Source organism: Periophthalmus magnuspinnatus, chromosome 22 (assembly GCF_009829125.3).
Source record: "Periophthalmus magnuspinnatus isolate fPerMag1 chromosome 22, fPerMag1.2.pri, whole genome shotgun sequence".
In the NCBI taxonomy this organism is placed as follows: domain Eukaryota; kingdom Metazoa; phylum Chordata; class Actinopteri; order Gobiiformes; family Gobiidae; genus Periophthalmus; species Periophthalmus magnuspinnatus.
The window spans coordinates 6,568,690-6,596,127 of NC_047147.1; the positions used below are offsets into that span (position 1 = coordinate 6,568,690).

General features: G+C 39.7%; 3 protein-coding genes across 3 annotated transcripts in view; all 3 read right to left on the reverse strand.

The window, feature by feature from the left end:
• Positions 1-11,439, reverse strand: part of sptb (spectrin, beta, erythrocytic) — a 75,713-nt gene extending 64,274 nt beyond the window's left edge. The window contains exons 1-2 of the mRNA XM_033987729.2: positions 11,108-11,439; positions 5,525-5,821 (exon numbers count right to left, since the gene is read on the reverse strand). Of these exons, the coding sequence (XP_033843620.1) occupies positions 5,525-5,699 (175 nt within the window). The 5' untranslated portion in view covers positions 5,700-5,821; positions 11,108-11,439. The remainder of the gene's footprint in view (positions 1-5,524; positions 5,822-11,107) is intronic.
• Positions 11,440-12,474: 1,035 nt separating this feature from the next.
• LOC117390858 (stAR-related lipid transfer protein 9) lies at positions 12,475-27,240 on the reverse strand. Its single transcript, XM_055231361.1, has 11 exons — positions 24,014-27,240; positions 23,406-23,597; positions 22,425-22,608; positions 21,819-21,959; positions 21,615-21,714; positions 21,047-21,216; positions 20,310-20,374; positions 19,516-19,718; positions 17,469-17,548; positions 15,614-15,760; positions 12,475-14,197 (listed from the first exon to the last, which is right to left on the reverse strand). The coding sequence occupies exons 1-11, from the start codon at positions 27,145-27,147 to the stop codon at positions 14,096-14,098; spliced, it is 4,518 nt and encodes a 1,505-aa protein (XP_055087336.1). The 5' UTR covers positions 27,148-27,240; the 3' UTR covers positions 12,475-14,095.
• The window catches only part of LOC129456155 (stAR-related lipid transfer protein 9-like), a 49,949-nt gene continuing 49,692 nt past the window's right edge, over positions 27,182-27,438 (reverse strand). The window contains exon 23 of the mRNA XM_055231257.1: positions 27,182-27,259. Coding sequence (XP_055087232.1) covers positions 27,182-27,259 — 78 coding nt within the window. The remainder of the gene's footprint in view (positions 27,260-27,438) is intronic.

The window sequence follows — 27,438 nt, forward strand, 5'->3', positions numbered from 1 at the left end:
AACCGCTACTGCTACTCTTCCGAACTGTCACCGTTTCTCTCGGACTTGCCTTCAAACTTATCTTGACCTCTCGGAGCCGGGTGGGTTGGCTGATCGGGGTGGCACGCAGCAAACAGGGGCTGCTCATGCTGGCCCCGTTACCAAACTTTAAAAAAAAAAATCCAAACCAAAACTCCACGTCTTTATGAGCTTTCCTTCAGTCTCCTGGTTCTCTGTCCTGCTTTATTCTAGATTCCACTACACTCCTTCCCTGGCTCCCCCCCCCTCCCTCGTCTACTCTCCTCTCCTTGTGCGTAATGATGTCGACAACTCACTTCCGACCTGCTTATTCGCCTCATGCATACACTATATTCCATTGCTTCGAATAGGCTACTCCCACTTACAGCTACATCAACGCAAACTCGCACCTCGCACGAATCTATAACTCCATAACTACACAGTATAAGGTCCAATGTTACCATCCAAAAACACCTGTATTGACAAAAACTACTACACTCTTCCCCTCGTCTATCTCTCCCCCCCTTGTTGCACTGCCTGACAGGAAGCCCAAATTGCATTAGCGAAACATCAGCACAGCAGAGGCAGCACTCTCGCACAATAACATAGACACACACATGCATCCGCACGCACACACACCAGGCTTCATCACTTAAAGAGACAGCAGTGGATAAGTGGACTCAAAATGACTGTAACCGTTTTATCCATACAGAAGAAGAGAAGAGCGGAGAAGTAGGAGGATTGGAGTGGGTTTTTTTTTCTATTCCAGGGAAGGATCACGATGTGTGTTGTGATGTAAAGTAGTGGATATTTACAGATGTAGACACTGAAGTATTGTGTCGTGTGGGATTAGTTCAATTGGATGTGGGTTGTTGGGTATAAAGAGATGCTAAAGATACCTGGATGTTTCGCCTGATGAATTTGAGGGAGTATATGACAGCTGTGTTAGCGATGAAGCGGGGTTTTTGGAAATATCGCGACCCAGATACTAATCAATATGAAAACTTGTATCAAAAAAACATTTACAATACATACAAAATAGTGTCAGTGGGTTATCAAGGGGGTCACGTTCTAAAAATAACCCGCAATAGGCGAAATCTGCAGAATAGTCAGCTTTATTTTGCACAAATATTATATGTTTTTGGCTGTAAAACCCCTCACCACACACTTTATACACTTTTCTCACACAGACATTAACATTTTCTCACATTTCTCTCTTGTTTAAACTCTCTCAAAGTTCAAAAAACCTTCGTAGGCGTCTTCGTCGGTGCAGAACGTTTCATCGACATTGTGGGTTTTGTCGGGGAGAAAACTTACAAAATAACCTGCAATAGGCGAAATACGCAAAGTCGTCAGCTTTATTTATTTATTTTTTACAATTATTACTGTATTTTCTGGAGTATAAGTCGCACCAGCCAAAAAATGAAGAAAAAAACATATATTTCACAATCACATCTGAGTATCCCCGGTCAAACTATGAAAAAAGTGCGACTTATAGATCGGAAAATATGGTATATATGTTTTTTTGCTGTAAACCCCCTCACCACACACTTTATACACTTTTCTCACACAGGCGTTAACATTTTCTCACATTTCTCTCTCGTTTAAACTCTCTCAAAGTTCAAACCTTCGTAGGCGTCTTTGTCGGTGCAGAACGTTTCATCGACATTGTGGGTTTTGTCGGGGAGAAAACAAATTGCAAACATACAGCACTTCAGAGTCACACTGCGATCCAACGTTTATGTAAATTTGTCTGAATAGGAAACAACGAGGGCGTGAAAGGTAAACCGCGTTATAGTGAGGGACGACTGTAGCCGATATACAACACAAAACTTGGCATATAAGACACATACACAGTTAACCAACCCTCTGTAAACAATTTAAGTATGTTTTTGAGACAGCAACACAGCAGGAGCACGCTGTTTTAGGTTGCCTTACTGGGCTGCAAATAGGACATACATAAATAAGACAAGTCAACACAACAACAAGAAGTATTTGTAAGAGCAGCACCTCCACCAAGGCACCAGTTTCACTTCACGCTCTGTCCGTCAGATAGCTACAAAACTCACTGAGATAACAAATATATGAAAAATAAAGTCATCTGTACCACTGGCTCTCAAACGTTTCACCACCAAGTACCACCAAAGAAAAGGTTTGGCTTTTCCAGAACCACTAAATGTAATCAAGTCAAGTCTATAACAGCACTAGGCTTGTATATCAGCTTTTGGTCAATACATAACAGACTAAACAGTTATTTTTGGGGGTCAGTATTTATCGTGGGAACTTTTCTTTGTACTAGTGGAAAATATTTGGTTATTTTTTTGTACTACGATGAGATTTGACCTTTAAAAGACTGAATTATGAACTTCTGTGGCTCAATATAGACACAAACTAACTTAACTGTTCATTTTTTTAACAATTCTTAATAGTTTAGAATAGTTTTTGTGGGATAATTTGTTTTCAATATTATCATTTATAGTCTATATTTATTTCAGCAATATATCGCACTTCAAATATGTTATCGTGGACTATTCCAGGCTTAATCTAAGACAAAAAACAGGTCTAAAACTGGACTACATTATTTCCGCTGTAGTTCTAAACAAGTAATAACTCAAAAGAGCACAAGAAGTGGATAAAATGAACTCTAAATTATGCAAACGCACAAACTGAAGAGCTGTCCAAGTGCACCTGAAGGAGCTCTTGTACACCACAAGTACTAACGCACCAGTTTGAGGAAAAAAATTGCCTGAAGTCGAGACTGATTCGCCACAGAAAATCTCAGTCTGGTCAACACTTCTGCGTTTCAGAGCTGTGCAATTGGGTTATTTTACTTCAGTGACAAACAAAGGAAGACATCTGTCATTTTGAACCAATCGAATCGAACTTGTCCTACCTCAGATTAATAGCATTTTGGTCTTTGCTCATTGATTTTTCATAAACCTAGAATATTTTTAAGCCCCTTGATATTATCTTTTTCCTCTGATTGGATAATCCACCTGCCAATCATGCCCATCTGAACCCGTCTTACATCTTAAGTATTGGAGAAATGAGTATTATATTCAACTTTACAGAGCCCATGTGGTTTAAATTCTTGGTTTTCTTCAAAAATTTAGACTTCAGTAATTGTTATCCAGATCCTGACCTCGTACAAACCATCAACGACCCATAGTAACCAAATGCCTATACTCTCCGCGCACGATTGATAATACAAAACGCAATAAAAATCATTCTAAAGTATAGATTTTTTGTTTGTTTACATGACTTCAATACATGCATTGTCCTTGTATATCTCCAGATCTATATATTCTGACTGCTTTCCAATCCCAGTCAGAAACACTGCTATTTTAGAGAGCCACAGGTGCGTCGGGGCTTACGGGCTCAGGATTGAAATGCCTGGGATGTGTGCGAAGGGGCAGCTGTCCAGAGTGCTCAGACAGGACGGGGGTAAGAGGTGGGGCAAAAAGGGAAGGGGGGCATTTAGGGAATGTGTGAAACTAGATCCCATTGGCCGAGAGAAGCACGAGGCACATGCAAACACAAATATGCAACACTACACCTGTGCTATTTATGTGGGAAGTTTGTAGTAAAATCAATGATCGCTTCACGGGAGGATGTGGTCAACAAACTGGAAAATTTACTCGACGATCAGACGGAGATGAGATTTGGGACGGTCAGAAGTTCGCACAAGCAAGTCTACTATTACGCAATGATAGTGTAATAGTAAATTTGATTAATATATTTCCCTTTTGCTATTCTAATCAAGCGAATCATCATTTTTTCTGTGAACTGCAAGTACAAAAATCACAACGATTACAATTATTTAGGGAATCGTTTTTTTCTGTTGCTGCAAACGACAAAATATTTCGTCTCCTTGGGGTATAAATGGACATAGCTAACCTATTTCCAAATAGGAAGTGATCACGGGCGCGCTTCCAGCTCCATCAAATCTGGCTTCAATTCACTTTCTATTGAAAAGCTATCGCCCCCCTCTCCGTACCTGCTGCTGTCAGACTCGTCATTTCGGTCTTAAAATGTTCGTATTGACCCACTCCACATGATCCAGACGCGTTGATTTCACCATTGGGTCCGTAAATTAAGATAAAAACATTCATAACAGATAAATCAGGCAGAAAAGTGCATTATCTTCAACAGCCTCGCTCCGGATTGGCTCTCTGGTTGCTATGATACTCACAATCGAAATTCCAAATATGGACTTGTCAAATTGGGCGCTATAACTGCTCTAGCCTCGATGAACTTCATTTGACTGGAGCTGAACGCCGTGGGTGACGTCACACTCCCTTAGTCCACGTCTTTACACCGTCTATGGTACAAACTTGCTAACACTGTAATTTAAACCTCAAGAACTTCTCCCAGACAATCGCCTCTCAAGCCATTCATAAAAACGCACCACTCTCCATCTTTCTGCCATTATAACTACTTACTACAACTCTCCTTCTCTCCAGCACCACATCAGCATCAGCAAAAACCTCAGCCTCCTCAGCATTTCAGTCTCCTCTTCATCGCAGTGGACATCATTTTCCTAATAATTCAAACTTTTCCCTCTACAGTGCTTTGGATTCCTCCTTCAGTAAATTATATCTTGCATATATGTGGCTTTGGTTAATCATCGCCTCATTGTTACAAACATATTATCCATCCATCCATTTTCTTCTGCTTATCCAGGGTCAGGTCGCGGGGGCAGCAGTCTAAGCAGGGACTCCCAGACTTCCCTCACCCTAGACACGTCCTCCAGCTCCTCCAGTGGGACCCCAAGGCGTTCCCAGACCAGCCGAGAGACACAGCCCCTCCAGCGTGTCCTGCTTCTTCCCCAGGGCCTCGGATATTCATGCTAACCTGAGCTGTGGTATTATTGTGTTCAACAGTCACACCAATTGCCACTATCAAACTATCAATGCTGAAAGACAGTTGCAGTGTTATTGATATAAAATACAGTATAAATATTATTGGTTGTTACTGGATATTGGCTGATAACTTAAAACCCAAGTGTTAATTATCAATATCAGAAGTGAAAAGGTCTGATCAGTGTGTTTTTCTATTGCTATGGTGTAATTAAAGTAGAAAATTATCTCCCTTTAGCTTCTTTTTCATGGGCGTCCTGTTGAAAATAGAATACAACCAGAAAAACAAACCATATAAAACATTAAAAACAGGTGGAGGTGTGTGTAAAAAGTTTGTTGACATATTATTATACTGCCATCGTGTTACCAAAGTTCCTAGTTTTGCTTTACCTTGGAGTGTAATTCATTTTGGTGAAGCAAAACAGCTAAAAGTCTCGTTCTCGTCTCAGTTTTAATGCAGCTCGTCCTTATATAGTCATGTGATCTAGTATTAAACGTTCCAGTATCAATGATTAACGAGCAGGTGAGGTATTCTGTCAGTTTTTGCAGTAGTCCCTGATAGATGAATGTGATACAGTGCTGTTCTTTTCGTTTCATTGAGAATTTCGTGAAACCCCGTGAAGCGTTTTGCTCTCAGTCGATAACGAGCCCACATATGTGACACTCACCTGCCAGGGCCTTGATTCGCGAGCGTTCGAAAAGCCGAGCGGAGCTGTTGTCATTGTCCAGCTCCTCGTCTGCAAGCTCAAAGCGAGAGTTGATCTGGCTGTACTGCTGCGTAATCTCCACACTGTCGAAGTCTGTGGTGGAGGTGCCAGTGGTGGAGGTCAACACGGCAGCCATTTTGGACAGAGGGACCGGGGGACAGAGGCTGCTGTCCTCAGAGGGTTAAAGAGTGAAGCGATGAGTGGAGTGGAGGAGCGGGGGGGATGAGGCAGGTTGGAGAAAGCTGATGAGCTGAAAGTCTGAAAGTGGAGAAGGAATGAAAAGTGATAATTACAATCAGTTGGTTACGTAAAAACAACAAAAAATAGCTAAACACAACCGGTTTGAGCTTGGAGCCATTTCTTGTGACAATCAAAAAAGTAAAATAGGTCATTGTCACAGAATGGCAGGTGTAATAAAGCAGATATTTTTCATTTTTTATGTGAGGCATCGCTTTAGACCTCTATCCCACATGACCCTACACCGCAAATACCAATCGTACTGAATATATGTGTTGGATGCAGTGTATAAAACTGATATTTGGAGGCAAAATGACTCTAAAAATGGAGATAAATTGAATAACATTGCATACGTTTTTTTTTAAATTAAGCTTAGAGGACATCAAATCAAACCCTAATTGCTTTTTATGGGATTTGAAGAAGCTATTCCTTCTCCGTTTTGATTCATATCATCCATCCAAATATACTTCAGGGTGTCAAAACAGATCTTTACATCCCTGAACACCTCCTAATCTCCATTTTACCTTGTGTCAGTTTAAAAGTGTCGCGCGTCGCCATTGGTGTGAGTGAATACTTTGCGTGTATTTCGTTTGAAGGCGACCCTGGCTCTGATAGCTGTATCTGGGCGCAGCATAGCTCTCTTATCAGGAAGAACAGGGGGAGGGAGACACCACAGCGTGACACAACATGACGAAAACCGCCTTCTTTTGAACGGTGGTTGTAGTTTTGAACTGCGTCGGCCATGTTGGACTGAGGCGGGAAGATGCGTTGGGTTTTTTTTTAAAGTTAAACGGTGGCACGTGGCAACAGAAGAGGGGAGCATTGTAAAAAAAAAATCGATCCACAGGTTTCAGAGTGATGAAAAATGAGCATTGTTGTCATAGTAATTAACACATCAAAACAAACAAGTCCTCAAAATGGCACCTATAAACTGGAAACTGGAACTCAGAAATACCCAATACAGTTAAACTTAGTTGGTTAGAAACACTGGTTGACAAATGTGAGTGGAAATACCATAGAAAAATCTAAAATAATATATTGCCATTATCTTTATGCTACAATTACATACTCCTAGATCCAATAGTATTCAAACTACAACTTTTAGATCCTGGTAATTCTGGCAACTATAGGTTAAAGGTCCCATATTACACAAAATTTACTCTTTTAAGCTTTAAGACATGATATAATGATGTTACGTCCTCAAAAACATACCTGGAGTTGTTTTTTGTTTCATTCACGCATGTCATTTTATTATTTACATGTTACTTTATTATTAGTCGATCTAATCTCCAAACCTCAAAACGCTCTGTTTCACCTTGTGATGTCATGAAGTGGTAGTTTTCAAATTAACAGCTACTTTTTACCTTTTAGTTCAACATAGATCGGTAAATCCAGGTCTGAAATCATTTGAATGATTCTAGTGAAGGTGTGTGGAGTTCAAAAACACAATGAAGCACTTCCTGTATTACCACAAGATGACATCACAAGGTGGAACAGAGTGCGTTCTAATTGAGGGAAGCCTAAAGATGCATGTGCGAATGAAATAAAACACAACTCCAGGTATGTTTATAATGAGGAGATGACATTATAACTGGTAAAATGGTATAATACAGACCCTTTAATCAAGAACTTAACAGTTTTTATCATTAGAATATTCATTTTTTATTTAGTATTTCTATGGTTCTGCATCAGACCGTTTTGAATAAATATTGTACAATGTTAACACTGATCCAAAACCATGTGATTTAGCTACTTTGACATAGCAAAAAGGGGTAAAATAACTCCATATTTCGTCATTTATACTTAGTGACAGACTAATTACTACACATTTATTGTCACTTCATAATTACGTCCATGTTACATCCGACATTACACGGCATTACACTGACTCATGCCATGCGGAGTGTTGGTAGTTTTGATAGAAGGGCCCCTCTGTTCTGCTGCAGGTCTCCCTCGTCCCGCCGCTCGGTATCAGCGCTCCGCAGAGGTCTGTTATCTGTCCCGGGACGCTCCACCCACCGTCGGGGATCACCCTTATCACCAACGCACCACCTGCCCCCGCTCAGCCCCCTCACAAGCTCTCTCCTCCAAAACCTCCATCCCCCTCCAACTGTCACTGCCTCCGCTGCTCCACCAAACTGAACCAAATTAAGAGCTTGAGCCCAGACTTACAACGACGGGGCACGTGATAGACAGTAAGCTGTGGGATAGAGTTGTACAAAGGCTGTCTATCGGGGAGAGGAGACAGGGCGGTTGCAAAGAGCCGCTGCAATAATCGGTCAATGTAGACGTTTGTCCTTGGGAGTGAGAGAGCGAGGGAGGGAAAGGGGGAGGGGGGGATGTCTAAATACCTGCTCAATAAAAAGAGGCTTTTAAAAGACACAAAATGCAGAGGTGAAGAGATAACATGAGAGTTTGGAAGACAGAAAAATCCTTAAATCTCCACTAAAGCAACATGACCCATACAACTAAATTGATATAAACTGAGGACTGAGTAGAGCTCCACATATTACCAAATGTGATCAGAGATTATTTTTAGGTCTTATTTAGATGTAAAGTGAGGATACTAATATATTAAGTCGTTTATTTTAAAGGTGCACTGTCAGATGTTATTGCGTTGCCTGGAATGTTGTATGTCAGTATGTCACTATTTATTTTCAGGTGTTTTTACTTACTAAAAATGGACTTGAATGACATACCGGTGCTTTCTTAGACTCGTGGTTATCGCTCAGACAAACTATTGAAACTATAACTGTGTGAGATAATGTATTTGAGGAAAAAAATAAATATTAAATGGAAAATTAAAAAGATTGCTGTGAAAACTTTATCCAACTTTCCTTGGTTTGTTTCAGTTGCGTTGGCACAGATCGTGAGATGTTGACTTTCTTACTATGAGCGGGACTGCCTCTCCACAGATCGGACTTGTAACTCGGCCTGGTGGCACTATCTGTTTGTCTCCGGGGCGATAGATGATGTTAACGCCATATTCCGAACATTCCAGGCAAGACACCTACGCAAATCACTCACGTTGTGAATTGCACAAGGACACAACAGCAGCCATTTACCGCTCTTATTCGTGTTGCAGATTAGAATCTAAATAACTTTTCTGACAACATTTATAAAACATCCAACTCAGCGGCACTGGACCATTTCTCAAAAGTGCCAAAATGTCAAGAGGGATGATAAAAATACCAGCTGGGATTTCTCAACTGAGTTCAAGTGTTGCTGTTTTAGGGAATGGAAAAAACACTTAGCAACTGTTTCGATATAAAAAACGCTAAATATGTTCTTGTTAATTAAGCGCAGTAGCTGTAGTGCTATGTTGTTCCTGCTAACTCATTATTTAACAGTGTAAACTTGAAGGCTGCTCTTGGATAACAAGCGCAGGGCCTGGTCTCTCAGCTGTTAAGTGAAATGTGTGCTGATGTCGGCACTCTGAGCAGCATTAGAAAACGGAAAAGCTCTAATGTGGGAGCACAGACTGGGAGTCCAAACGCGGTAACAAGAGCAGGGTGTGGCTGAGAGAATGTAGTACTGGACAAGACTGTTACCCTGGACAAGACTGTTACCATAGCGAGTTAATATTAATATTTATCCATGTTTACTTCATGCACTTTGCTAATCTCACACTACTTTTACTTGAGCACATTTTGGAGCTACTTTACCCATAATGTTTCCTTCATTTCAATATAATTTCTCTATATAATATTACTCTAACTAATCTATAAGCCTATAAGTGTTCTAAAGTCAATAAAATAATCTGGATAAGCTACTCTTTTGTGAAATAACTTATTGATCAAGTGGCTAAGAACATTTTGAGTTGGGTATTAATGTTTAAATAAGCCGATTAGTTTACATATTTTGCAAATTTTTGAATGATTTTTTTTTAAACGTTTGTACTTCTCTACCACCCACTACTTTTTAGACGTATTAACTGTTTTGAAAAGTAAATTTTTAGCTGCAATTTAAAAAGTTACAACCTTTATCTCTTTATTAGTCATGGGATGATATTGACATTTTGTGTGATTATCATGGCCAAAATAATTGTGATTAACGATTATATCACGATAATGATTAAAGCTGTTATGGATATGAATAATTATAACTTTAACGAAGAATATTATGGATGAGCAGGGCTGTCAACTGAAACTTTTAGGCCTGGGACAATAAGCTTCACATGGCCCCCCTGTAATTCAAATGAGTAGGGAGACGATCCAATTCTGGGCCCCCTAAAACCCTGGGGAACCGGACAACAGACCCCCTTGTCCCCCCCCCCCCCCCCCCCCCCCCCCCCCCCACTCGCCTGTGGATAAGTCGTTTTTTCTGCACATTCAGGTGATATAATGGCAATTATCTTTCTTCCTGATTATCACAATTATACAAAATGTCCCACGAAGGATTATTGTCAACCCTTTTAATCACGATAAACAGTATTATTGTTTACTGTCCCATCCCTACTGGACACACGAGCGGACGAGAAGGAAGGGCCAAGTCTACAGCTTTATTCCTCTCTCCTCCAGCTGTAGATATCATCAGGAAAGTCATTCATAACAACCATAACAGCAGGACAGCCAATAATGTGCCATAGTCTTTAAACCAGTCTTGGTCATATAATTGAGCTATGATAAAGTCTTTTGAGTGTTGTGGTCGTTGTTGTTGTGACTGCTGGAGGAACATGTGGGGAATGTTATGAAAAATCGATAATAAAATAATAAATTACTCCTGAAGTGTTTATACAGAGAGCAGACGCACAGGAGGACATGCGCACTTGTCCTTTTAAGGTGTTCAACTTTAGTCCTGAACAACAAAAACAATCACAGTGGCTTCAACATTATAGTCCAGTTAATTAATCAAATATCTTAGTTTAAAAAATGCCTGGCTATATTTATCTATAAGTTTGAGAAATTATAGGAAACGTGGATAATGTTCTGAGTGGAGATTATTGCGCGCGCTCCGCTCTGACGTCGTGCGTAAAACTCCATGTCCAACGTCACGTTAGCCCCTCTTTGACTAAACTTGTGGTTATCTCCCAGACAAATTACTGAAACTATAACTTCATGAGATAATGTGCTTGAGAAAAAATAAATATTACATTGAAAAAAGAAAAGCAAAATTTTAAAAAATGCTTTGAATGTAAATGCTGGGTTTGGTTTGACACGTGCGCAACAGGTGGTTATGAAAACTTTATCCAACTCCTCTCTAATAATCAGTTTTCTTAGTTTTTTCAGTCATGTTAGCACAAATCATTACACATAACATTACATTCACTCTGCTGTGTAAATGTTAACTTTTATTTCACGGACTTACTTTTGAATGTCCTCTTGTCCCAGCGCGTTTAGAGTCTTGTCCCTGCGCCAAAGTCCTAATTATAATCCCATAGAAGCAGCGGCAGTACGGGGTTCCTCTGGGTCTTCACGGAGCAAGGTGGCACGGTCCTGCGCGGGGGGACATGGGAACGGGACGGTCGGCTCCACTGGCTCCACGGTCATTCCCAGCAGAGGGAGAGAGAGTGACCCACCCCGCCGCCGGGTTAAAAATAAAACGGGCCCATCCAGTACATGATCTGAGCGCGCGGGGGATGGACATTCCTCAGTCGAGCCGGTGACTCGAAATGGCATAGGCACTTGTGATCTTTGAAGTGCACCACACACACACTCACTAAGGGACATACCCCACCCCGCCCCGGGTCTAATCGCACGCGCAACACCCACCAACATACCACCCACTGCATAGACCCAAATGTCACCCCTGCTGCATGTATGTGTAGAGGAAAGAGATACAATGAAGAGAATGATATATTTGAAAGCAAAAATAACAAAAATATGCATCAAGCAGGCCGGTCCCAGCTTTCAGGGGGCCCTAAACTGAATTTGTCTCTGGGGCCCCCTCCTGGTTCAGCTGTTGGTGACTCACATTTGACACATTCTGACTCTGCTCTCATCACTTTGACCAGTTGTATTTGTGTTTATCTGAACAACATCAGACTGAAAACATCCAGAATGTCACAACTACCACAGTCACAAGAACAGAACAAACATATAAGGAGGGTCAAGAATTCTAGACAAGTTTCTGGTGGATTTTAATGTGTTCCAGTTGGCGACAGTGGCTTAAATTTACATTATGTCGGGTCCTTGCTCCGGTGTAAACACAGAGCTGCCCTCACCTCTGCACGACTCAAAAACAAGTGTAGCAGCAGTAGATATTTTGCTTGTTTTAATTGTTTTAGAGGGATATTTAGGCTGCTGTAAACACCTGAGCCCTGTGCCCAATAACACTTGATACATTAATATAAATGTATGGGTTCTTTGGGGGCCCTCTAGTGGCCTCGGGGCCCTAAGCAGCTGCTCAGTCTGCCTATAGGCTGAACCGGCCCTGGCACCAAGTAAACAATTTAATCTATTTTTTTTTTAGTAGCATTTAAACCTGTCTCACCAGCATGTATCTAGGCCTTTATTGTTCCAAATAAAGTTCTATATAAAGCTTATCATTAAAAATAATATGTGATGCCACTAGAAGAAGAAGTAGACAGCAACAAAATTTAAGTTAAATGAAAATGAGCTCTGATTTGGCCAAGGGAAACTTACATTTACGACCATTTGAATAGGTTTGGCACTGGTACAAACCCTGGCCAGACTTCAGTGGTGGAATACTCAACAGTAAAAAACAAAATCATCAATTGAATATTTTGTTTATTAAAAAAACACACACAAAAGCACAGACAATTCTTATTAGCATCAGCGAACGTGTATCAAAAATATATTTACAGCACGTATTTCAAAACATAAATACGATACAATTATACTTAACTAGACTAGATATTAAAAATAAGTCCAAAAACGTTGTGTTGTCCTTCATGTGGGGCTTTGTAAAGTAAATTTTATGGCTTATAATGTGGCTGAGCTCCGTCCAGTTTTAAATAAGAGCTGACACTGCTATGACCATCTTCTGCATAGTTTCACACGTTACAAAACAAAAATAAATCAAAATATAAAAATGCTAACATCAAAAAGTAAAAATCCAAAACCAAAGACATTCATTAACTTTTCAAGAGACATGAACAATAAATAGGAAAACATGAAATGCAGATTTGGGGTACCATAGTGTAACAGAACTTTAGTGTAAAGCTGCACCCATGTTTTGGTCCAAGTTTGAGTAGGTTAGACATGTGCGTGACAGGGGTATTGACCTTATTTCTGCAACTTCTGGAATAAGGTGAAAAGTACTGTAGTTTTACTGTAGTTTACTGTATTTACTGTAGTGAGGAAAGAAAAAGGCTCTCATCTACAAGTGCTTCCTTAAATGTTGTCAAATGAATTCTAAATCATTTTAAGATAATTAACCAAATTGTCTGACTTTGTTCATTAAAATAATAATTAATTTCAGTAGATTTTTGGCCGATGTAAACTATAGTAAAGTAGTAAATGTCATCAAAAGAGCATTTATCTTAGAACTAGAAAACCCAGGACTAGAAAGTGTTATTAGTTAAATAAAATAAAAAAAAAATGCATTTATTTGTTATTTAAGCTTGAATAAAAAACATAAAAAAAATCTAACAGTTTTGTAAAAAAATTTTACAATTTGCACCATTTACTTTAGCTTACATTAACGTCTCTTAGTGCCAACAGTCTGCTACAAAAAACATAAACATTGCAGTGGTTAAATGATGTTTGGAGAAAACACACTCACTAAATATGTCAGTTTATGCAGTTTTTTTCCTAGTATAGTTTAGGACACTCAAGATTCAGAAGTCAAAATAACTAAGATTTAACTTCCTCTACTATAAAGAGAAATAGCTTGCCTTAGGATTTTGGTGTTATAATTCCAATGCTTAGAGTTCCTGTTTTTTCTGTAAATTTATATATATATTTTAAATTTTCAAGCCCATATAAGGGACTACAGAGGTTTATTCACTATAAAAATATTGGCTACAGAGCAGTTTTGTTACAGTATAAATTAAAAATGAGAACGTCAAAACATTTTCAAAATATTTAGCTTCCCAGTCTCACTAATGTAACTGCTCAATGATGCTACTGTCTGACATGGATCTTTGGTGTAAATAAGATTGTTGAAAGCATTTCGTAAATTTACAAAAATAAAAATATACAATAATGATATAAAAAATAATTGCTTTCATTTAGAAAACATCTCCTGCTGCCTGGACATTAATTACAGTGCGTTGTGTAAAAAATAGTCAAGTAATAATATATTTTCTGGTGCAAATAAAAGACAATCTGAATCCGTGTTGGACACAGCTCGTTCTAAGTGCTCTCTGCTTTTGTGAGTGGTTCTGCGGATTTACGAAGCAACAAAAGCATCAAGGTCGGCGATGACAGCTGCCTGTTTTCTTACAACTGTGTTCAACAATCGCTGTGGGAAGGAAGGAGCTCCGAGGTCCACCTGAAGACAAAAATATGAACAAAATAAACAAGAAAAATGGTTTGGACCTTTTACAATAATTATACCAGACAGTTGAAGACACTTTTGATTATGGCGCTTCGTAGATATACTGTATACCAACCTTTTTGTCTTCAAAGTGGATATAAACCATCAACTGTTTATACAAATGGACATAGCTAACCTTCTAGCCGCAGCGTTCCAAATAGGAAGTGATCATGGATGTGCTCCTGGCTGCATCGACTCCGGCTCCAATTCACTTTGCATTAAAAAACCTGCTTGTCTTAGCAACTGCTGCTGTCAAACTCATCATTTTGGTCTTAAAATGTTCATATTAACCTGTGCTACATGATCCTGGTGTTTTTATTTTGCTATTTTGTCCGTAAATCAAGATATGAACTTAAATAACAGACAAATCAGGCGCCTTCTTTCCCCGAGGTCACTCCTGCTATCGTTAGCAAAAAGTTTGATTGACAGCGTTGCTAAGAGCCCGCTTCCTGCTAAACCAGTGGCATAGGCAGGAAGGGGCGTTACTTTCCACAGCCTGGCTCCGGATTGGCTCTGTGGTTGCTATGATACTCGCGGTCGGAATTCCTAATATGGAACTTGGCAAATTAGCCGCTATAACTGCTCTAGCCTCGATGAGCTTCATTTGACTGGAGCTGAACGCTGTGGGTGACGTCACGCTCACCTAATCCACTTCTTTTCGATGATATAAACTAAAAATAATATTCTTCATTAAACATAAAGGTTGTACATGGACTCAGACTGTAAATATCAGACTTTCCTTGATCTGTGTATTTTTGGAAGTTGACAAAACCTAAGCGCACTGACAAATACGCAAGCGGCACACAAAAAAAAAACTACCTGGAAATCAAAGCTTGGATCTCGCCTATATCTGACGGCACCGGTCGATAAGAATGTGATTTGGATAGACGTCAATGCATCACTGTTACAAGCAGGAAAGTAAGCATTATGCCTGTAAGCATTCCTGCACATTGTGACTCAACAGACGGATCCCGCTTTCTGTCGCACTAACGGGTGGAAATCGAAGTACAATAAAGTCTTTAAGGTGTGAGTAGAAACATTACAAAACTTTTAGTAAACATGGCATATCTGTGTCTATAAGTATGAAGAAAACAAACATGTTCAAATCAAGATCAGATCTGTCCTTGTTATCGACTTGAACCTACATAATTAGAGGCTATAATACTCCCTACAACAGATGATTTTAACTGAGCACCCAAGTCTCCAGGCCCCGTACTCATGGTAAGCAAACTTCTCCTGCGTTAGACCTGTTCGAGAGCTATGTGTGCGCTAAAACCAACTTGTATTTTTGTCCAATGTCCACTAATATTGTGATTGTAGTTATATTTTTAAATCTGTAGACGTGGCCACCTTAATGACACTGTGATTTACCTGCAGAAGAAAGACCACCCTCGTAACTCCCTGTCCCGGTTGTAGTATCCAACAGCTGGGCATCATCTCCCCCCTCACCGCCTCCACACTGGGACGGGGCAAAGACTCCTCAAACACAGACTGCATAGCCAATATGTTCAGCCCGCCCTAAAAGAGAAGAGAAAGCATCGATAACCCAGGGCCTTCAGCTTTTTGATCAGTCAGAGGCAGCTGCGCGCTCACAGACTACAAATCACCATCAGTTTTATTTACGCCCACTGCAATGGCTCTGTGTGGTCAGCTGCTGAGGTGGGCAGTGTAAAATGTTCAAGTGGGTTGTCAATACAGCAAAGAGGGTCCAAAATAACTGTGATTCACCCATCTGTGTAATGATTTTCTATGGCGGTTATAAAAGACCTGATTATAATTCGGATTAGCTTCTATCTTTTCAACACAAATTTGTCAGGGGGCTCATAACTGTTTGTTTTGCACCGGTAAATACAAATATACAGAGTGCGTTGGATCAGTAATATTTCCAACGCATCAGAATCCCACAGCCTTAGGACCATGGACTGTTTCGACCAATGTCCTCGAAGACCCAGTGAAGAACTACAACCCCAACTTCATCTGTGAAAATATATGTGGATATGAATATGTACTGCAATCTAAATGTATATAAATGCACAGTGGTGGAAGAAGTACTCGATTTTGTTACTTAAGTAAAAGTACAGATACCGGAGCAAAAAAAAAAACTCAAGTAAAAGTAAAAGCATCACATGAAAAATCGAAGGTCTCATGAGGCTTCAAATGTAGTGATTTTGATAACTGATAAGATTTGTGCTGAATTTTGTTCAACAGAAACAATTAAATCAATTGTTTTTTTCCTAGTTGTTTTTATATGTATATTTTTATTTGTATAATTTTGCCAAACTACAAACATGTAAAAAAAAATAACAAAAAAAAAAACAACCTTGACTTTTCAGCAGGTTTCAAACACAATAAAAATACTTTTACTCTTCAGCCCAGTTCAAAAATGTAGTGGAGTAAAAGTAAAAAGTTTCCCCTTTAAAATTGACTCAAGTACAAAATGTAGGTACCTGTGCTATACTTAAGTTCAGTACTTTACTACTTTTACTTTGCTATGTTCCACCACTGGTTATGTATTATTGAATATATTGAGTTTTGTTTGTTTGTTACAATGTATGAAGCTCAACTTTTAATACTTACGTAGGTTTTAAATATTCTGATGTCATATCATAAACTGACAGAAACACATCATAAACTTGTGTTTCTTTTCAAATGCACATGTAACATAACACATTTTGAAATGCGATATATTGCTGAAGTAAATATAGACGTTAAACAATAATACTGAAACCAAACCATAAAAACGAATTATCCACAAAATAGTATTGTGGAAAATGTAGAATATTGTTAAATATTGTTCAGCTGCAATAAATAAATAGCCATTTTTGTAGATAATTCAACCTTCTACAGCTCAAATCTTGTCATATGTCAAAAAAATAACCAAATATCTCCCGCTAGAGCAAACAAAATGTACACACGATAAATACTGACCCCAAAAAATTATTGTTCCATCTGTCATATATTGAACGATACGTCGTTATAATAATTATCGTGACAGACCTAATATAATGTGTCTCATCCTCTGTACTATTGAATATTGTCAGTCAAAATGGACCCAGTTGTAAACATCACAAGTTCTCAATCCAGTCAACAACTAAAACGACACTCATTACTATGCACTGTCCCTATTTAATTAACGATAATAATAATTTTCCGGGGCACAGATGAGGCTCAGTGGGTCTATTATAAAACCATATCAGTAATTATATACCATGTGTGGTGGTTTTACCTGTTTAACTGCAGCGCTGATGCAGCAGAAGTCCCTGGGCTGGCTGACGTGGCACCGGGACGGATCACTGAGTATGTACACTACAGGAAAACAAGCAGAGAGCAAGAGAGAGCAAGAGAGCAAGGTAGAATCAAAGTGAATATTGTACATAGATTCATTATTTTAACTGACTCTATTTCCTCATCTAAGTTATAATGTCGTTTCCTCATCACAAACAGACCTGGAGTTGTGTTTTGTTTCATTCACACATGTTTAACACACAAATCCTGCATATTTAGGCTTAGGAGTTCTTCTCTCTACCAGAAAACACTCTGTTGCACCTTGTGATGTCATCATGTGGTAAAACAGGAAGTGCTCCACTGTGTTTTTAAACTCCACACACCTTCATTTCTAGAATCATTTGGATCATTTCAGCCCTGGAATTGCCGATCTCTATTGAACTAAAGGTAAAAGTGTAGCTGTTAACTTGAAAACTACCACTTCATGACATCACAAGGTGGAACAGAGCGTTTTAAGCTTTGCAGATGTCCATCCATCCATCCATTTTCTTCCGGTTATCCGGGGCCGGGTCGCGGGGGCAGCAGTCTAAGCAGGGACTCCCAGACTTCCCTCACCGCAGACACGTCCTCCAGCTCCTCCGGTGGGATCCCAAGGCGTTCCCAGGCCAGCCGAGAGACATAGTCCCTCCAGTGAGGCGTCCAGGAGGCATCCTGAGCAGATGCCCGAGCCACCTCAGCTGGCTCCTCTCGATGTGTAGGAGCAGCAGCTCTACTCCGAGCTCCTCCCGTGTGACCGAGCTCCTCACCCTATCCCTAAGGGGGCGCCCGGCCACCCTGCGGAGGAAGCCCATTTCGGCCGCTTGTATCCGCGACCTTGTCCTTTCGGTCATTACCCAGAGCTCATGACCATAGGTGAGGGTAGGAACATAGATTGGCCGGTAAATCGAGAGCTTCGCTTTCCGGCCATCCTTCCCTCACTCGTGAACAAGACCCTGAGATACTTGAACTCCTCCACTTGGGGCAGAGACTCACCACCCACCCGGAGAGAGCAAACCACCTTTTTCCGGTCGAGAACCATGGCCTCGGATTTAGAGGAGCTGATTCTCATCCCAGCCGCTTCACACTCGGCTGCAAACCGCCCCAGTGCCTGCTGCAGGTCCTTGCACGAAGAAGCCATCAGGACAACATCATCCGCAAACAGCAGAGATGAGATCCTGTGGTTCCCGAACCAGACCCCCTCCGACCCCTGGCTGCGCTTAGAAATTCTGTCCATAAATATAATGAACAGAACCGGTGACAAAGGGCAGCCCTGGCAGAGTCCAACATGCACCGCTAACAGGCTTTGCAAATGTACAGACTAATAATACAGGGTTACTCAAACATGTGTGAATGAAACAAAACACAACTCCAGGTATATTTTTGAGGAGGTAGCAGCATTATAGCATAACTAAACGTTCACAAGAGTTAGTTTTGTGTAATATAGGACCTTCAAAGTTAGTGTTTGCCAATGAGAATTACGCTTTTTTCATTTCATTTATTTGTAGATCATTCATAGTGTAACTGTCAGTTGATTCAGTACTTCCCGAGTCATGTTTGATATCTGGTTTAGTCCTGGTTTAGTCCTGGCTCTGACCTTGCTGAATCTGTGTTTAGACCAGCTCAATCATAATTTACGGTGATTATTTCATATTTAGGAATCACTGTCCTATGTCTTCACTAAAGCTACTATTTAAAATTATAGTTGTGATCATGTGGTTGCAAACACAAGAGAGGAAGTTGTAGAGGAGCGTTACCAGATGGAGAAAAATTAAGTACAACATAGAGCAGGTGGGACAGTGCAGTGATGAATGGGTTCGCCCTGCTCCATAGTTAAATAATGTGCAGAGGCGTCGTATGAGGTGAATGCCCCAAAATGCTTTGCAAAAACATAAATAGATTTGCAACAACAACAAAAATGCTTTACTCCGTCTGTACTCAAACACAAGATTGTAGTAGACAGCATGCAGTTAAATGTAAAGATATAGGGTGGTATGTTGGAGAGGGCTTACCCAGCTGAGTGCTGTCATCTAGTGGTCGAGTCCACACAGAACCAATCGACTGGTTAAACATGTGGCATTTGGACACTTGGTTTATCACAGTCCAGAGGGTTTCCAGGGGTCTGTTCAGGTCGGCTGCCCCCAAAAAGCTGTGGACAGAGGGGCTGGAGGAGGGTCTGTAGTACGCATGGACGCCTCTCTCCTCTCCTTCATACCTAAAATAAAGAACAAGTTTGTGATTTAAATGATAAAAAAAATTAAATAAAAAATAATAATAATAAAAAATGAATAAATAAAATAAATAAAAAATGAATAAATAAAATAAATAATAACAAATGAATAAATTCAATCAAAACATAAATAATAATTAAAAAAATAAAAATTAAAAATGAATAAATACATAATAATAATATTAATAATAATAATAGCCCCCAATATGAATGTTGATGCTCATACATAGGTTCATAAGATTGATCATGATTATCAGTCCCATTTACATCATTATATAATTAAAATGAGTATCTGATTATAAAGTAAATGCTGCATCCTCCACATTTACACCACCTCAACTCCTTGTGTATGTTGTGTTTTTTGTCTACTGTAAATATTGATTTTATACGTCCTGTTCAAATATTGTTTATCCTGTTGTTTGTGTTAATTATGAATTTACATACATACATATACACACATATACACACACACACACACACACACACCCACACACACACACACATACATATATATTAAACAAAAAAATGATAGAAAAAACAGAAAATGAATTTCTTTGTAGTAAATAATAAACTAACCTCCAGCCTGCTGTGGCCTTTCCAGTCAGTAAATTACCAAGATCTCCTGCAGATGCAAGTCGCACCTGTGGGGGAAAATAATGAATAGTACTATGGAAAAGGAGAAAAACAAAGATAGACCTATCAGGGAAGAAAATACAGGAAAAGGAATGAGAAGACCACTACCAAGGCACTAGGTCCTATCTCGCAATGGTGAACTTCAGTGTACATTTAAAGGAGTTATAGCCAATATATTGTGGAAAAAATCAAAAATAAAAAAGCCCTTAGAGACAAAAGAAGACCAATCTTTGCTGCATCTAATTATAAACATTTTTTATTCTTCACAAACAAGTAAGTAACACTGATGCGCTGTTTGGAAGCTACATATTGTTAGTTGTGGTAATTATTTAGTTTTGTATAATATGTGTGAAATTAATATGAACAAAACAATGGTAAAAATAATCTAAAAAAATCCCTATGTATCCTCATGTAAATTATAAGGAATTATTTAACACTCCTGATTCTGGATCTTAATAGGAATCTTCCAAACAAATCAATAATAATAATAAAAGCACAATTTGTTAACAGTCTTTTGCATCGATATATATTTTTTGCACCTGAAACACCTTAACACACCTTTAACACACACCTTTAACACACACACAGTAAAATGATATTCAAAACGTAGGTGTCACACATTTCCTGACACCCTGTGATGTTTGGATCAGATAAGAAGCAGTTCTCTGTGGTCTACAAACCTCAGCCAGAGCTCGGGCGTGGAGAGACGAGGTGATGTCCTGATAGTTGTTGGTGGAGATTGAAGAAGAGGAGCCGAAGGATGAAGCTCGGTGTCGCGTGAAAGAGTGGAACGATGGAGAGGAGGTCATTATGGGCTCAAATCCTGACACGGGAAGGTCAAGGCGGACATCTACAAATACAATCGTTCGAATAAATACATTTCAAAACAACATTATATCATTTATAGATAGATAAGTGGATAGTCTAATATTTTTTTAAGCTCAAACATAATAATATCATCCAAATTAAAACACAAGATTGTTTCATTCTGCTGTATTTTCAGTTAATACATTGCCCACTTGGAAATTAAACATATACATTTCATTACAACTGGGGCATTTAGGTATTTACGAACAATATAATTTTTGTCATGCTACAGGAAATATCAAAGTGTCCTGAATAATGCTTGAAAAAGAAACAAATAGACACCTTTAGATGTTCAGGCGATAAGAAGCAGCTACTACCATGATTTTTATCAATATAATAATGTTCTATTGCATAAATATAACTGTTGGAAACCGTTTTTACCTTGTGCAGAAAGCCAGGCTCTTTGGTTCTTCACACTTTGCGCACCACAAATAGTCGGACGGTCCCTGATCTTCTGTTCTTCCTCCTGGGACAAACTCATCTGAAAATATGACAAAAAAAACACACTCAATCCACGCAATCCAATTTTGTTCCATAAGAAATACATTAAATCTCAAGAATCTGGTGATATATTTGTTGTCGGACCTGTGCGTGTATAGATGTGTTGCTGAGCTGGAGGTGAGTGTTGCCGCTGTTGTACCCAGAGGTGGGCCCAGAGGAAAGGCTCAGACTGGAGCCGGTGCATAACGTGCTGTTACTGACTCTGGTCCGATGCCTCAGGTCGTCCTGTCGCAAATAAATGTTAATATTTCCAACACTTACATGACAATACACTAAGGATTATCATGTTTGCTTGATATTAGTTTGATATTAGCTACTAAAACAAAACATTTTACAGATATTTTTAAACCAGATGCTCTTTAGCTTTAATGGCGTGGACAGTGTCTCGCCCGTCATCCCACCCGTTAGTGGGCCAACGCTTAACCCTGTAGCCCCAATAATCGTATATGTGGCCCTGAAGCATATTTAAACTTTATCTGCTTGTGCTCATAATTAGACAGATAAAACAGAGATAAAAGATGGACAGATCCCAGGTGAGATTAATCTTAATTGCGTAAGCTCAACACATTCATTACCAAAATCCTGCAGAAGAAGCATATTAAAAACACATCACACTAAAGAGACAATAATTAATTAACCATCATTATGCAACAGATGTAAAGTCCTAGTGAAGAACAGACCCAGCCTAACCTTACAGTCCTGGGACATAGCCTGCTGTTGTATCCTCCTCTTCTCCTGCTCCGTTCTCTCTCGCAGACGCTCTCGGGCTTTAGCGATCTCCTCCCTCGCTTCCTCCCGTGCCCGGCTGTAGTCCCGCAGCAGCTGCTCGATGTCAGAGGGGCACCGGCTCTGCCCCAGGCCCGGGTCAGGGGGGCTGGTACAGACAAATTCAATTTTAAATGGGAAAAGATTGTATTAAAGCAAGTCAGCAAGTCAACACTCTTCAGGCGAAAGGAGGAGATATATATATACCACTGTTGGGCAGCAAGTGCAACAAAATTCAAACATGAACACAACATTTGGGATGTAAAGTTGCACAAAAATAATTATTATCAATGTATTAGACCAGTGTTTCTCTACCTGTGATAAGACACAATATTCTGCATGTTTTAATACTCGATTTTACTTGAGACTTATTGTAGTTCAGACCTGGTTTACACCTAATTTACATGTAAATATAGTCCAGATTTAGCATCATTTATGTTTTGCTGTTGACCTGGTTTAGTCTGGATTTAGTTTTGGTCCAGTCCTCGCAAAGCAACATAATTTATTAGCTTGTACTCGGTATGTGAAATTTCAGAAACACTGATTTAGACATGAAAAAGTGATGTAATGTGATGACAATTTTGAACAAATAAAAAGTTACATTGGAATGAAATAAAATAAAATGTTTGTGTAGTGATGTATTAGACCAATATTTCTCAAACTGTGGTGTGCAAACCAAATTTAGGGTTTATTTTATCCACTTTTTTGTCCTCCTTTAATAATTTCTTGGTTAGAATTACAGTGAAATTGATGTAATCCACTTTTAGACTTAAAATAGTCCTGTCACATAGTTGATTTAGACCTGGTGCTAATCAGAAACCCAAGTCTTTTTCTTTGTAAAAGTGTGAAAGTGTTTGAAAACCACTGTATTAGATCATTGTTTTGCAGATTTAATATTTGACTGACCTGGTGCTGTGGATGTCCTGTTGATGGCGCTGTTGCCGGTAGTCTTTGCGTTTGTTGGGGGCAGAAGAGGTTTCGAAGGCGGGACTGTCTGGACTCTGAAGGATTTTACTGGGACTCAAACTACGGGTGCGGCGGAAACCGTGGAGACGCTCCTCCCTCTCCCGCCTCAGACCGTCAATGCTTTTACAATGTCTGTGGCACAACGCAACAGAAATGAAGCCAAAATGTCAAAAGGTTATTATATTATCAGTAGAGAGAGGTTTAAAACTCTATTCTGAACCTTATAGCAAACGTTATCTTTAATACTAACATTCTAACTTCTTTTTGCTCCATGTGAACACCTAAAATACTTGAAATTATCGAATTATCTGAAAGAACCTGAAACAAGAAGAATTGTCTAGTTGTTGTTAGCTTTACCACGATGGAAAAACTCTGCCCTGGTCTCTGAAAGCTGAAAAAAAGCTCTTAAAAACATGAAAAAGTGCTTAAAACATGAATATTTTTGATGCTCAGAATGCATAAAGTAAGAGAGTCATCACTTTGCGCCACTACAAACTGATACAGCGCCTTTAACTGAGCTGAAACAAATATTTTAATCTTATTCTTACTCATTATAAAGCACTTGTTTGATGGGTGCTGGACGTGTGGACTCCTCTCTCTCTTTGGATCCTGGAGACAGCATCTTCAGCAGCGTGTCCGTTTGTCCCAGGCCGTAATGTAGTTTCGCCTCTGTCAGCTCCATCGTGAGCGGGGCTGGGTTCACGCTCAGACTCACTGTAGCCATCACCTCCTCCCGCTCCTGTCGCAATCTGTGTATCTCTCTCAATTTTCTATCACTTTGTGTAATCTCCAAACTGGTCCCATACGGATCTATATCTTTCCTCTTTTCTAAATCCTTTAATTGTGGTTTATGGGGAATACTTGACTGTTTTGGTTGACAGTGGTTGATGCCAGACCAGTTTTTGAACTTATTGTGCATAGGTAAGTCTTCTGGAAGTCTTTGGGAATCGTGAATTGGGGATACGACCCTCATTGGTTCAGTATTAACAAGAATATCTGTATTGCATTCACTTGGAGCGAGAGACACTGTATCTTGCTCAGTTTTGTCATTTAATTCCCCAATGTAAAATTTTAGATCTAGCTGTTTCTGTACGTCACAGTCTGATTCAACACGAGAATTATAATCCTGCATAGTTTTTATTTGCATAGCATCAATAGTTTCTCTTTTATAAGTCCTTTGAAAAGAGCTCGGTTGCATTTGGTTGACCCTTTTGTCTGTATCTTGTTTCCAGTTACTGTCTAAATCTCTATCCAGTGTTGAATTTGGACTTTTACCTGATAAATTTGAAGTTGTTTCATTCTCGAGTGATTCATAAGTTACATTTGATGACAGCTCGCAATCTTTCGTATCCTCCGATTTCATTTTTCTTGATTCCACGGTTTTATAGCTTGTATTTCTGACCCGGTGTCTCTCAATGGACACTTCTGCTTTGTGCTTTACTGATAATCGCGTTCCCACTGTGAGAATTGGAGATAACGCACGGTCTATGTAAGTGGCCTTCTGCTTTGAACTGCACAATAGGTCACTCTTTGGAGAATAGCTCTGATTTTGTGCTGTTGTTCCGGGAGCACTTTTGTGGCTCAGTGCCTCGGGCGGACTTAGCGGCTTTGAGCTTTTAGAGGAAGACGATTTCCGACACGTTTGACATTCAGAGCTTGTAGTTTTTATAGCAGGGGTCGGTACAGGTCCACGCTCGTCCATTTGTGATTCGAATCTTTCCATCCCGGCGGATTTGATCTCTATTTTTGACATATTTGAAGTCCTGTTATCTATACGAACTAGATTATTGTCAGGCGATACAGCAATCACCTTCGAACCAATCACTTCGACGATAACATTGACGTGGGAATGGGATTTTTTTTCATTCTCCTCTGTTTGAATAGCGACGTTAAGCGCGGTTTGTGTCGCGTTATCTTTCGTATCTTTCAACTCCATTAACCTGTGACTAACATTTGCCAAATTCCCACTTTTATTCAAATTTATCTTACGAATTTCACCATTTCTCATGCCTTGAACGTCTCCTAACAGGTCTGAGGTGCTGTCAATCAATTTGGTAATATGCGCGGACATGCTTTCCATGCTAGCCCAAGTTGATGAATCTTTAATATTTATTTTGCTTCGCTGCGTCGCCGGTCCGTCTGTATAGCTCCTCTGGTGTCTACTCTTCCTCTTAAGGCTGTTGTTATTGCTATCCGAATTTGCTTGTTTGTCAGTTTGAGTGCTGTGCTCACAAGTCCGGCGTCTTTGGGATTTAGTTCTTGCTTGGGACTCCTGTTCAGAAGAATAAACAAACATTATTTCATCATGACTGGAGTTATTTTGTACTGGTCCATTTTTACTCGAAGATGTGGTGTTGATTTTAAGACTGGCCAAATGTGCGTGGATATCCTCCCCGGTCTGTTGCGATGGCTGTCTATAGTCTTCCACGCTGCTAAGAGTACTGGACAGTCCCTTGTTGGTCGCGTATGTGCTTAGATGCGAATTGAACGGTGAGTTTTGCCGATCCAAACCGTTGTCCACACTTAAGCATCTGGTAATACGCTTCTCCGCACTGTTTAAAAGCGGAGACTTGCACGAGAGATTAGCCGCGCTCCCGAATACCGGTGTTTTATAGCTGTCGTTCATTTCATCCTCTTGCCATTGGTGAACAAAAGGATTGATATCGCTAGAGGCAAAATGCATTGGCGAATCCACAGTACGACGTCGATCACAGTTTACGTTTTGCATTGTCTTTAGTTGTAAAGCTTTGGGTGAGAGCGAATGCCTCTTCTGGCTACAGCTTGGCTTCGTTTTAGCTTGAAATTCAGGTGAAAGCATCTTAAATTTTGCCTTTTCAACAGCGTTTTTGCCGTCAAGTCTTGTTTCAATCATCGTTTCATCATCTGAGGATTTGGCGGAGGAGTCTGAGGAAGGCGTTGGATAGGACCGCCTCGTGGATCTTCGAATTCTTTTAGATTTCACTTTTTTGTCCAATAAAGTAGAATAAACCTGCTGGTCGCTCAAAGCAAAAGACACGTTACTTCGGCCATTTTGTGGATCACTTGGTTTTCTTTGTAGACACTGCACGACACATGCTACATTTTTGGTATTTGAACTGGAACTCGTCTGGCTGTGGCACGATTTCAGCAAGTTTTTGTTATTCAAATTAACCATGCAATTTTGGCCCAAATAATTTCTCATTTCTGGGCATTTTTCCACCACTGCTTTTGTATAACGCAAGCTTTCTATTTTGCCAATTGCACTATTGTCAGGAGTGAAAACACAATGATCGTTTGGAAGTGATTTTCCATCGGTACAAAGGTGAGAAAGATTTTGAAATTGTTGAATCATCCTCGAAGGAGAAGTTGGTTCATGTGATTGGCAGCTAGTGAATTCTTCTACTATTGTTACGTCTTCAGCTTCAGTACAGCTCGTCTTCGCTTTTGAATCGCCTCCAACACAGAGACTATCAGAGGAGACGTGAACGCGAGATTGATAACGATGACTTTGATTGAAATTACAAGTTTTCTTATTTTCTTGTGCCTCTTGAAATTCAACATCGGTGCGCGCTGTAGCTGCCATCATCTTTGCAGTAGTGGGTTGGTTTGTTTCTGTAGTTTTGAAAGAATCCTTGATATTACCAGTAGAGGATTTCAAAATAAAAGTACGCTGCAACTTTTCAGAAAAAACATTATTGCGCATCAATTTTAATGATTCCAACTCATCGCTTGTGCTTTTACTTGTAGAATTTACGCCCAAAATATCTTCGACACAACCATTGCAGCCGTTTCTCTCTAACTGCCGACACTGCCGACTACAACAAACAAAATCGCAAGTTATTCCTGTTGCTAAAGCGTCCGAACTTTTGCTTTTCTTCTGCTTATTTGGACCAGTTATTGACGAGTTAACGTGTTCACTCACCACTTCAGAAATCCTCAGGTCAATCGCGCTACATATCGCCTCCGATTGACAAATATGATTTTTATTTTGAAA